General features: G+C 43.9%; 1 protein-coding gene across 4 annotated transcripts in view; it reads left to right on the top strand.

Annotated features, from left to right (window-relative positions):
- LOC105565921 (MAGUK p55 subfamily member 5-A) overlaps positions 1–10,588 on the top strand; it is a 92,774-nt gene extending 82,186 nt beyond the window's left edge. For 3 of the 4 annotated variants that reach the window (XM_012019508.1, XM_012019507.1, XM_012019509.1), the window contains 9 exons: positions 14–187; positions 4,879–5,101; positions 5,476–5,711; positions 5,945–6,275; positions 6,427–6,635; positions 7,168–7,367; positions 7,458–7,630; positions 7,845–8,009; positions 8,105–10,588. In XM_012019508.1, the coding sequence (XP_011874898.1) occupies positions 14–187; positions 4,879–5,101; positions 5,476–5,711; positions 5,945–6,275; positions 6,427–6,635; positions 7,168–7,367; positions 7,458–7,630; positions 7,845–8,009; positions 8,105–8,595 (2,202 nt within the window). In that variant the 3' untranslated portion in view covers positions 8,596–10,588. The remainder of the gene's footprint in view (positions 1–13; positions 188–4,878; positions 5,102–5,475; positions 5,712–5,944; positions 6,276–6,426; positions 6,636–7,167; positions 7,368–7,457; positions 7,631–7,844; positions 8,010–8,104) is intronic. The other variant, XM_012019510.1, reaches the window with a different exon arrangement.
- The last annotated feature ends 1,686 nt before the right edge of the window (positions 10,589–12,274 follow it).

Below are 12,274 nucleotides of genomic sequence, written 5' to 3'. Positions count from 1 at the left end.
AATGGATTTTTAGGCCGGTCTCAACGGGGTCAAGCCTGCCATCCCGCCGCGCGATCAGAAGAGGGCACCTGCCAGACCGCCGAAAGATAATCTGCGGCTGTCCACGCAGAACAATAATGTCGAGACGAGCGATAACGCCAACGCCGAGCCGACGCAGCAGCAGCTTCATTCTATCAGGAAATATCAGGTAAGAGACGAGGCGATATCGGCACTGTCTCTCGCACTCGCGTTCCGTGTCGAGTCACGTAAGCACGCATGATAAGCATTCGAAGAGGCGCGGATACCACCAATCCGGCGTCGAATTTCGGAGAACGTGAAGGAACGTGAGTATCGATGCAAGAGAAAAGCAGCAAGCTAAATGTGTTAGCATTATAGCAGCAAGCTATAATACAAATTTCAAATGTCATTGTTGAACTCGACGTCACGTCTTTCAGGCCCGACGTAATCGATTTGCAGTACGCAAATTGCTTAAAACTGGTAAGTGCCACGAGGGGTTTCGCTCTTTTCTTTTTCGTCATTTTGTTAAGAGGATCCTTCGGCCATCTTTTTTACCGACACAGTCAAATATAGTTTTTGCTCTTGTAATTCTTTTTATTAGCTTTTATGGACATAAAACACTCAGTTCAGAAGTCTGATAAAAAGATATTGGCATTTGAAAGTTTCAATTCGTAGTTCTAACTAAATATGAAATTGGCTTTAGAAAATCACAAAACTCTAGACTTTTAAATGTTCTAAGTATGAAAATGTTCCGCTATGCGGTCCGCAACTTGTCCCGGTATTATTTTGCGCAGAAAAGCTAATAAAAAGAATTACAGGCGTAAAAACTATATATTTGACTGTGCCGGTAAAAAAGATGGCTGAGGGATCCTTTTAAACACCGGAACCGCATCTGGAGAACAAATTGGATTTTGCCGTACGCAAATTATGTCCGGCCGTGATAATTGCCACGGCACGGTTTTGCTCGACGTAATAAACATTCTCGTAAAACGGAAGCTTTGCGCGGGACACGATATTTGCATATTGAAGAAGGGTTGGCCGCGTAATATCGCCGGTTCGGCTCGTAAACTGGCAACGAGGCTTCCGCCACGGTGTTTCGTCACGACGATAAAACCGCGCTTCTTGCTCTCGCCGGAATTTACGATTTTGCCTCGTGATCGGATTAAGTCGTTAATGGACCCCCGCGTTTCGGCCCCCGGGGGAAGCAGGTATTTTGCGGGGAGGCTTTTAAAACCGTGAGAATTGCGGCGCGGGCGATAGATCACGTTGCGTAACGCGAAGGCGGTAAATGACAGATCGTTGTTCAAGAGGCGCTCACGTTGCCACTTGCGCAGGAAATTGCGAGCCGATGACAATGGTTATTATCGAGACACCACTCCGGCCGCGCCGCACAGTTACCGAATTTCCCGCGCTCGCGGACGGCCGAAGTTCAATTGACAAATGAGTCGCGACGCGACCTTGCACGGGCGGAAATTAATTAGGCGCGTTAACGACTGTTCGGAAATTATTAAACGAGCGTCAATCAGCGGGGAAAACTTTTAATCCCCCTAGCTTATCCCCCCGTGCGCGTTTCACGAAGCACACGTGGCGCTGGAAAAACAGCGGTCTACCCGTTGATAAAAGTTACAACTCGGCGCGGGATAGAGGCGGAAAAATCTCCCCTGCGAGATTAAAGTACGTAACGCGAAGCTCCATTCGACGACTCGCCCGAATAATGTTTCCCTCCTATTGAGCCCTCGTTTCATCGAGCTGTTAAAAATTCACGGGGGATGGAAAGAGAGAGTGAGAGAGGCCCATCGTGAAAAATCGTGGATGAGATCTGGATATGCTCGTGGATCGAGTGCGGCGCGCTTGAAATTCATACAATCTCGGTGTCTGCAAGTGTGAGAAATGCCAGAACCCCCTTGCGTGACTGGCGACGCCAGGGCCGCAAGTGAGTGTGTTTATCTTATGGAATCCTCACACCACGCTCTTACCTGCCTTAAGTCAAGTGTGGTCTGGAATGTAAAGAACCCCCGCAATAGTCTAAGATTACACGCTGTAGTGTAGCGTTACGAAGGTTTTCGATAGGTGTAGACGCAGGGTGACTCGCAGGCCTGCTGCATTCAGCAGCTCTCTCTCTCTTTCTCCGTTCTGTCGGTCTTTCTTTCTTTCTTTTTTTTTCTTTATTGTACGGCTCCCGGCTTCCCTGACCTCAGTTTCTTGATCTGCCTCAAGCAGACGGGGAATCCATTTCAGACTTTCAATTCGGTTCGCTGCTCTAATATCTCGAGATACGCCGCGGCAGGTGTCCCAAATTCAACGCGTTCTTTCTTCACTTTCCTGTTTTTAAGAAACTTATTCGATTTGCGACGTATCGGCTGCATACCCGATCTATTATACATTTCCTTTCAGTTTACACTCCGATATTCGGACTACCTGCACGCCGCTGTTCAGTATAAGAATCCTCAATAATTGCAAGTCCATGCATAATATAACGCATTACAGTTTCCTCCCTCAATTCAATTTTATTTATTATTCCTCCCGCCGAGTCTCGTAAATTAATTCTTATCAAGATAAATTCACGCGTTGGAACGGATGACCGGCAGGTATACGCCGCGTCGCTCAGAGATCGTCCGAGCTTACATAAGCGACGGAAAACGCAGGTTTTTCCCGGAATCCATTTTATTCAGGCTTAATCAGTATTTTCTTTTTACGTCGACACGTACACGTGACACTCCTGACGTGCTCCACGTTAGTCCGTCGTCGATGTCTAAGCGCGGGAGAGCGGGCTCGAGTTCCACTGGAAACCCTACGTCCACTACGCCGCGATAAACAGGGCTTCTCGCCGAGATGTGCATTTCTATCCTTATACTCTTGTAGCATCGCGCGGCGAAACGCGGCGCTCGTTATATAAATGAAAATTACGAGTCGTATCTTTTGCTGCCGGCTGCCGCAGCGCATTGCGGATAAACATTCTTTATCGCATCGCAATTTCGCGACGGTAAAACGCAACGACTGATTAATGACGGCATTATCAGCTGGCACCGGTGGGCGTAGATCACGAATCACGGAATAACACGGCCGATAGCGTGACAAATTCGTGCGGCTTGACCGCAAGTGAATATTACTGATTTATGGAAACGGCCTTACTGGCAGTTCTTTTTTAAAATTAAACATGACGTTTCGGCCAGTAATACTGCTCCTCTTCATTCTGTCTTCTAACGTTGACGACTGGACACATTGTACAACGAAATTTCTGACTTCTAACTTAATTTTCACATCTCTGATCCGACGAATCTTGTGAGATATTTAGTTCAATGCTTAAAATTAAAATCCATAGCAAATACAATTGAGTGAATTATTTAATGTTCGTGGCAGCCCGTGACGTTAACGTTCAATTCAAGCGACTTAATTTTGCTTAATTCAACAGCATTTTTTCCCGTGTAGTAACTAATTCAATAGTTACATTAATAGTTACTTTATATATTTTTTAAATCTCCACAGATTGTATTAGGCCTTGCAATTGCGCATAAATGCATTTATCGACACTTTACAATTCATATGCAGATTTGGTATTTTTATTATATTTTCATTGCAAGAAAGTAACTGCAAGGTAAAGATTCGTTACTGTTTGAGTAGCTGTAACTGTAACGCGTTACTTTTCAGAATTCGTAACTTGTAACTGTAACTAGTTACATTTTTAGCGAGATACAAACATATTACGAATCAGACTTTGCTAAGTACGCGTATATCGTTGCGTGTGTCGAAAATAAAGTTTTAATCAAATGTAGAATTTTCCGCTACAAGTTCTTGAAGCCTTGGAAAGTGCTCTTTCTTGTGACGCAGAAAATGTCCTTTAATCTCGACAAATCTCTTACTGCGATAAAAAGATTACTGGAAATTAATTGGACCGTAAGATCCTGTTTCATTTTGTCTGTTCAATTAACGTATTCGTGTAATAAGATTACGTAATTCTTAAGAAAAAAAAAACAATACAACAAAAACTTCGGTTCGGTCTTGTAAAGTTATTGAGTCATACGATTTGTATGTAGTAATCGGAGAGTTTCTCATCGGAGAGATTTTGCTTAAAATAAATACTTTTATTATAAAGCTTGTTAAAGATTGTGTAGATTAAAAGCAGGACTTATATAAGCGGAGTTATTTGTAAATGCGTATATCGACGTTGCCAGACTTAGTTAAGGAACTCTCCCTGAATATAAACTGCCTCGAAATAATTGATAAGCAAGTATACATTCGCAAAAAGGTTTAATTGATCCTTGAGCTTGATACCATCGGAGGACTCCTTATTTTGCGCGAGCTGCAACCGCATTGAGTGGCCTATAAATTTCGCAGCGAACCGTACGTATTTGCGACACTCGTTACATACAATTGCACGTATACGGCAATTTGTTTCGCAGCCTCTTGCATAATCAGCATAATTGTTGTAACAACTCTCAATAAGGTAAGATTTCTTTAGGACGAGGCAACGAATTTGGGATTGAAATACTGCCCCTTCGAAATTTGTTAAATATCCACGTCTTCTAACGTGTAAGCTGTAGATAAACCATAGATCATTAAAAAACCGCGCTAAGTTTAATCAGATAAAACTTTACCTCGAAGTTCCTTTCGTATCTTTTAAAAAAATTTTTCGCGCTCGCTATTGCATCTGAAATACATTCAAGTGTCAGATGCACTTAATCTCTTGAAAAATATGTGACATATTTTGCGGAGAAATGTGTCGCGCACATTTAAATAACTGTCGGATAGAAATTCGATATCTTGAACGGTCTCCAAAATACACGGCAAGATTTCTATTCTGCCGCGAGATTTGATTTCCATAAACATTTTTATACCTTGTAAAGGAGAATGGATAGTTTACCGGTTACGTCGCACTTGCAGGAGCAGTTACGAAAACGTAAGGATGAGGAGGAGAGGCAGGAAATGCTCAGCCGTTCTCTCCGTGGCTCTAAAAAGCTTCAAGCTTTGGAGAGCCACGCGACGAGCCTCAGCGGCCAGGAAAATCTCGCTTACGCACAGGACGAGGTGACCACCGGCGTCAGTCGAGTCACGCACGCCATTCCTAATGCAGTCCAAGAAGCGGAGGAGCCCCCCAGGCCTCTCAGTAAGCAATTCTTCTTTTTCCAAACACATTCTCGCATATTTCCCTAAACAAAAGGAAGCATAAATCGGTTGAAAAAAATAACATCGCACGCTTCTCACTTGATCTTTACGTTGATATTTTAGCTTTTTCAATTGCGCCTCCTCGTTTTAAGGGAACCTTGGTGTCTCGTTTGAGTTAAATAGCTTGCGTCTAATTTCACAAACTTACAAACGCGAGAGCAGTATTTAAAGAATTCTGAAAGTTGCTGAAAATTGAATGCTACTAAATATAGTCCCTTCCCTTACAACCTGCTTGCGTAGCGTAAATAAACAGCGGGTGCCGCGGCACGGGATTCCGCAAGGAAGTTTCTAACAAGTATACCTTTCATATTTCAGCGTACGGCGAGGTTGTTGCTACGCTGGAGAGGCTGCAGCTGCAACTGCGGAATATTTCAGGTGTTCTCGGTATTTCGGGTCCAGGTGTTGAAGCCGAGCTCGAGGCAGTCCGGACACTTTTGGTGCAGAATAGATTTGCGTCCGCCCTTGCGACCCGTCACACATTAAAAAGTCGGCTGAGGGCGAGCAAGATTTTCAAACATCATGCCGACGACGCGTCGAGTTTAGCGCGAGATGTACGTTGAGTCAATAAGTTATAACGTAATGAAAGAGAAGTGTAATACGATCTCTAATCTTATTCGTACACGTCAGAGCCTTATGAATTTTATTTGTTATATCCACGATGTCACATTTTCTCGATCGTTTGTTTAACACATCACGCGAAGGAAGTTGTATTACTTAAATACATTATTTATTTGCTTCCAATCTACATGTATCATAATTCTAACGTCTTGGCGTGATGTTCCAGTGTGTGGATATCCTTGAAAAATGGCAATCGTCGTCGACCGCAACAGGTGTCGGCGGAGCAGAAACAATAGCCGCCGTGGAGGAGTTAACGAGTATTCTAACAAGTTACGACATGGAAGCTCTGCTTCTGGCGCACGACTCTATCGTCTCATACGTGGAAGGCTTACAAAGGAAGCAGAGCCCGTCGTCGTCGCCACCCAGCGGCCCGCCCAGCCCGACGTCTAGTTGGAAAGACTCCCGGCTGGTCGACAACATTAAAATCATCCGAATTGAGAAAACCAACGAACCTCTGGGTGCCACCGTCAGAAACGAAGGGGACGCAGTGATCATAGGTAATCATGCGTTTACGCGCGCTGGTAACATCCAGTTGCCGTATCCTTCATCTCTGCTAAAAATGTAGCAAACGGTTTACCGCGTGTTTATCGTGTCATTCGATCGTTCAATTTCGAGGAGCGTGACGCTAAAATGAATTTGTCGCAAAAGGTCGTGTCGTTCGCGGTGGTGCGGCGGATAAGTCGGGACTCCTGCACGAGGGCGACGAGGTTCTCGAGGTGAACGGAGTGGAAATGCGCGGCAAGACCGTGAACGAGGTCTGCGATATTCTCGCTGGCATGCAGGGTAGTCTCACGTTCTTGGTACTTCCGGCTCCGACGAGCCACAGAAATAATTTAAGGAGAGAAGACACGACACAGGTACCGTCATATACAGCACGTATCCTGATATATTTAGCACATCCCCGTGTTAGAAATGTGGACCGCCGTTATCCGCGGATCGTGAAACTAGAACAACCAATATTACGGCGGTGGCGTTGGAGGTGAAAGGGCAAATGTCAGGGTGGAAAACATTCGTCCTTCAACTTCCAAGATACTGCTGGTACATCGATCGCTCTTGATCGTCTTTTTACGATTTCGATGTCTGTAGTTCGGGAAAATCAATATCATTTAAGTCACTCTGTCGTCCGTTTAATTCGAGTTGGTTCAGTTCACCTGCATTGACCGAGCTAACGCACGTGATAACAAAAGCAAATGCCACATATACATACGTGTAAGCGCTATGACATTTGTTCTGTTACCTTAAACGACGCGACATTGATACCCGCTGCACGCACGAAATTACCTATAGATCGACGCTAATAGGAAACAGCTGTTCCGGCTTTATTGCGCAGATATAACGCATGTATAACGTGGCACTTGTAACCATAAAGCTTTTACCGTTTGCATCTAGATACATATACGAGCGCATTTCGATTACGATCCCGAGGAAGACCCGTACATACCGTGCAGAGAATTGGGCGTGAGTTTTCAAAAGGGCGATGTACTCCACGTAATTTCCCAAGAGGATCCTAACTGGTGGCAAGCATATCGAGAGGGCGAAGAGGACCAGACACTAGCCGGTCTGATACCCAGTAGAGCGTTTCAACATCAGTGAGTTCACTATAATCGAGGAATATAGCCAGTACCTGATGACCGCATTCCGCGGCCGAAGCGCATTGTACATGCCATTTATCTGTACAGGCGGGAATCCATGAAGCAGACGATAGCCGGCGACAAGTCGACGGTGCGAGGTTCGAAAAAATCCAGCACCCTATTGTGCGCGAGAAAAAATCCAAAGAAGAAAAAACGAAACAAGTTCGGCTCGAGCTTTAACGACGATGGATATCCACTTTACGCGACAACTGCCATAGACGGTATGTAAAGCCTAACTCGGACGGACCTACCCAGTGAGAAATGATCCCAGTGGGAACGTCGACATTGTCAAATTGACGTCGATTTGACATAAATTTGACGGTGTCGGTGTTGACTCGGCATCGTTACGACATCGATCAACGAGTCGTCTCTCGCTGGGTAATGTCAAGTACAAATTGCTGAAGGCAACGTCTTAGCGGCGACGTTTTCTCGTAGATTACGACAGTGAGGAAGTGCTGACGTACGAGGAAGTCGCCTTATACTATCCTCGTGCAAATCACAAGAGGCCAATTGTACTCATCGGACCACCCAACATTGGACGACACGAACTCAGGCAGAGATTGATGCAAGACGGCGAACGTTTTGCCGCAGCAATTCCTCGTAAGTGACGTTCTTCATTAGCATACTGTATATTTAGCGTCTTATCATTTCTCATTAAAAAGAGAACATCCTGAATAAACATGTTTCACTTGCAGATACAAGTCGTCCGAAAAAGGACTCCGAGGTAGACGGACAGGACTATCACTTCATCTCTCGTGCTCAGTTCGAGTCTGATATTCTTTGTCGGAAGTTCGTCGAGCACGGCGAGTACGAAAAAGCGTACTACGGCACGTCCGTGGAGGCCATCAGGACAGTGGTTAATTCCGGGAAAATCTGTGTCTTAAACCTGCATCCGCAGAGTCTTAAGATCCTGCGAAATTCGGATCTGAAGCCGTATGTTGTGTTTATCGCGCCTCCGAGCCTCGAGAAGCTAAGGCAGAAGAGGATCAAGAACAACGAGGGCTTCAAGGAAGAAGAGCTGAAGGACATAATCGAGAAAGCTCGTGAGATGGAGGATAAGTATGGCCATCTGTTCGACATGCTTATCCTCAACAACGATACGGATCGGGCTTATAACCAGCTTCTCACGGAAATCAATTCACTCGAGAGGGAACCTCAGTGGGTGCCTGCGTCTTGGGTTCAGTAACTTGGGCGATCTTAATCGCCGCGCTTAAGACGAGCGTTACTCGTACTCTATACGTGTTTCGGCGGTGAGGACGACGATTTGGAGGCCAGTATTGCGGTATTTGTTTGCAGGACAAGTGCTTTCACGCAATTTTCCAAGCAAGACTTCAAGCGAGTCTGATAGAAATTCGGAGAACTGGTTCTTCTACAGGTGCCTGTTACATAGTTTTATGTTTCTTACGCAAATCTTAAATCTTCCCCGGTTACTGTATTGCAAGTACTACTCGCCTGACAGAGTCTTCCGCGTGTGTTGTCGTACTTTGGTGCCATGAAAAAAATGATGGAGAATCATCGGAAGCAATCTTTAAAGGGAAAAAGAAGAAGAAGAGAAAGAGATGGAAGAGAAGAAATATTCTACACAAAATTCTCACACCTCTTCGACAGACTATTCCTCGACGTAGAGTCTTGCGTTTGGTATAAAAGGAGACAAAGAAATACGGTGTTTATGTATCACCGCGTGATGAGGCGGACGTTTACGAGGCTCGGTTGCATCAACGATGTTTCGAATTTGAGTGAATATATAATCAAATCGCGGACGATAATCGACCGAAAAATTTACATTTAAGTTACGCTTAAATTTCCAACAGAGTTGCTGCAGTTTAGCCTACTTTCCGTGCACTCCCGACTGAAATACGTTCGTACGTCGAGTTTCCGAGGTATTTACGGTTATATTCTCATGACTGACAAGCGGTTAACACTATTATATAGATGCGCGAGTATACAAAAAAAAAGTATCATCTTTCCAGTGCGCCAAAGCACATCTGCCGAGCGTTTTGCTCTTTCTACATATTAGCCCGTTCTACGTGAGGAAATGTACCTGACCTGATGTCTCCTAAAAGGTGAAAAATTTCTAACTCGGGGGGACTCGTGAAAATACCATGTAATTTTCTGTGATTCGTGCATAATACGTTTTGATAAATTTTGATAAGTGGAGCCGGGGCTTCGATCCAGATTTTTTAAAAGACTCCTATTCAGCGCGGCGTGTATTAACGTGATTACATTTAATTTTACTTTACCTTATTGAGAATTCGTGCGTCACGCGACACGTATATCGAACTTTCGCCTACGACCATAGAGAGTGGCATGTTTTTTTCACGCGAAATTTCAGTTAGAAATTTTTGACGATTCTGCTATTCTAACCGAGCGGAGAATCTGTTGTTATAAAGAAAGAAAGAAGAAGGAATTCCATAACGACGATCCCACAAGCATAACGATACGCAATGCGTTTCTTCGAACGCAAGAGAATACGTCTGCGATCTCGAAGAAGGCGAAACTCGTCAACGTTTTACCGTTCGCCCTAGACAATTTCGTGTTTGTTTAGAGAGCAGAAACTCGTGTTTCGAACCCGTAGATTCGTTAAACGCAATAGACTTAGGCTCGACTGTGGTTCGGTATACAAGCTTTTGGAAATTTCGCATAAAACGATTGTTTCTCCTGATTGTGAGTGTTTTTTTACAGGGAGCGACGCGATCGAATAGAGTAAAAGGTGTTTTATCTGTGTCATTGTATCGCTACGAAATAGGGATCGATGCGAAATAGACAAGAAAGACAATGTGTAGTAGAGAGAGAGAGAGAGAGAGAGAGAGAGAGAGAGAGAGAGAGAGAGAGAGAGAGAGAGAGAGAGAGAGAGAGAGAGAGAAAGAGAGAGAAAGAGAGAGAAAAAGAAAAGAGACCATTGCGGCTTTTCGTTCGGAATTGTTCGACAAATGCAAGTGCGCGGTGTGTGTGTCTCACGGGTATTCTTGCGTTAGCAATAATTGTGTAACGAAAGAGATAACTTTTCTGTATTTTTCTTTTCTTTTCCTCGATGACTCTAAGAGCTCCGGTAAACTCGGCAAAGATGTGTCGTCAGTTCGTATAGAGATTGTGGGCTACTGTGTCGTGATTAGATCAACCGTAATGTTAGTCGATCCAGAGAGAAAAAAAAAGATAGATACACTAAATTCAATGTGAAACAGTTGTAAAAGTGGACGCGCGACGTACTTAGAGAGATGTGTCTTCGGTGAAAAAAAAAATCGTTATCTCCATTTTTAGCATATTTAAAATCGATCTTCTAAGAGCCAATCAATGCATGACGGTTCAATATCGTGCCAAGTATCAGACCGCATGTGAAAAGGACGCAAGAAACTGAGATGTGCCAAATAATTCTGGACGATATTTCCAGACGAATCCAAGTTTTAAAATGCGCTCAAGAGGCACCTTAGAATTTGTCATTATATTAATTATGTAAATAATTGTGCACTTGTGTATAGCGAGAAACAAAAGGAAGAGAGAGAGAGAGAGAGAGAGAGAGAGAGAGAGAGAGAGAAAGAGAGCGAGACAGAAGGAGCGAGAGAGAGAGAGAGAAAGAGAGTAAGAGAAGAACGAGGAGGGGAAGGTTAGTTATTCGAATTCATCATTATTATTTTTCTAATTATTATTACACGAATTATTATTATCATCGTTATTGCATGCGCTGTTTTGTCGAGTGATCATGGCAGATAGTTGTTAACGTATGACCCTCTGCGTAACAATGGACGGGCACGAATCTGCTATCGTGTCTTAAATCGACCCGGATACGCATCTTTGTATCAAATCAAGCGAATCAAATTTTTCGACGGCAGCTCCTCACTTGGCAAACCTGTACTAATTACTGTCATTAATTATGATCATTATACGCATGATTCTGATTACCGTCACGATTATGTAAAACAACGGTGAAAGTATGTACATTATTATTCTTATAATTATTGTTATTATTATTATTAATTCATATTATTATTATTAATTATATTAATTCCACGTGTAAAATAAACGTACAATTTCAGAGAGGAGAAATATATGTATGAAGAAGAAATATATACAAATGTATATATACATCGTATATACATGCCCACGTGTATTGTGAGAGCCACAAGATTACCAAACCTCAAATATATGTCCCAAGAGAGAGAGAGAGAGAGAGAGAGAGAGAGAGAGAGAGAGAGAGAGAGAGAGAGAGAGTCTTGGTTGTAGAAGATAATATATTGTTTCCATTGTTAACATTACCATCTCTATTCATGTTAATCTCTTCTGTTCGTAAAAAAAAGGAAAAAAAACGATATTTGACCATCGATGACACAAGTATTCTCTCGTGATACTTTCGCACCAAGCCTAACATTCCCGCCTTAGGCCTGTTGTAGAATACGTATTGTATAGCAGGCCTTAGTCTCGCTTAATTCTTCCCCGGCTGGGTTTCATTAAAGAAAACGAAAGGGAGATAACGTTATTGCTGCTGATATTAAGAGATAGAGAATCGACTAACTTCTGGTGAACACTTAACCAGGAAATGATCAACCGGGCCTAAGAGGACACTTGGAAAGAGACGAAGGATGAGTTAAACCAAGGTTAAAATTAAGCGACGTTGGGGAAACCAGACCTGGTCCAGTGAGAGACGATTCGCCGATCGAATCAGACATCGACGGCGGGGATGTGTCGGAAAAACGTCACCCTGCGCCCGCGGTGCCGCGCCGCCGCGGCCGCGGCCGCTGCTCGCGCTCGCGCGCGCGCGCGCGATTGTCACCCTTTCCAGTGAGGAATAATTCGTCGATCGACGTCGAGACAATATCGGGAACGATGTCGAGTCGATACCGTCAAATTCACGTCGATCGACGCATCATTTC

The sequence above is a fragment of the Vollenhovia emeryi genome, unplaced genomic scaffold (assembly GCF_000949405.1).
Source record: "Vollenhovia emeryi isolate VEMERY1.0 unplaced genomic scaffold, V.emery_V1.0 DF939148.1, whole genome shotgun sequence".
In the NCBI taxonomy this organism is placed as follows: Eukaryota; Metazoa; Arthropoda; class Insecta; order Hymenoptera; family Formicidae; genus Vollenhovia; species Vollenhovia emeryi.
Note: the sequence above shows the minus strand (reverse complement) of the source record. Positions and strands in the feature narration are given on the sequence as shown.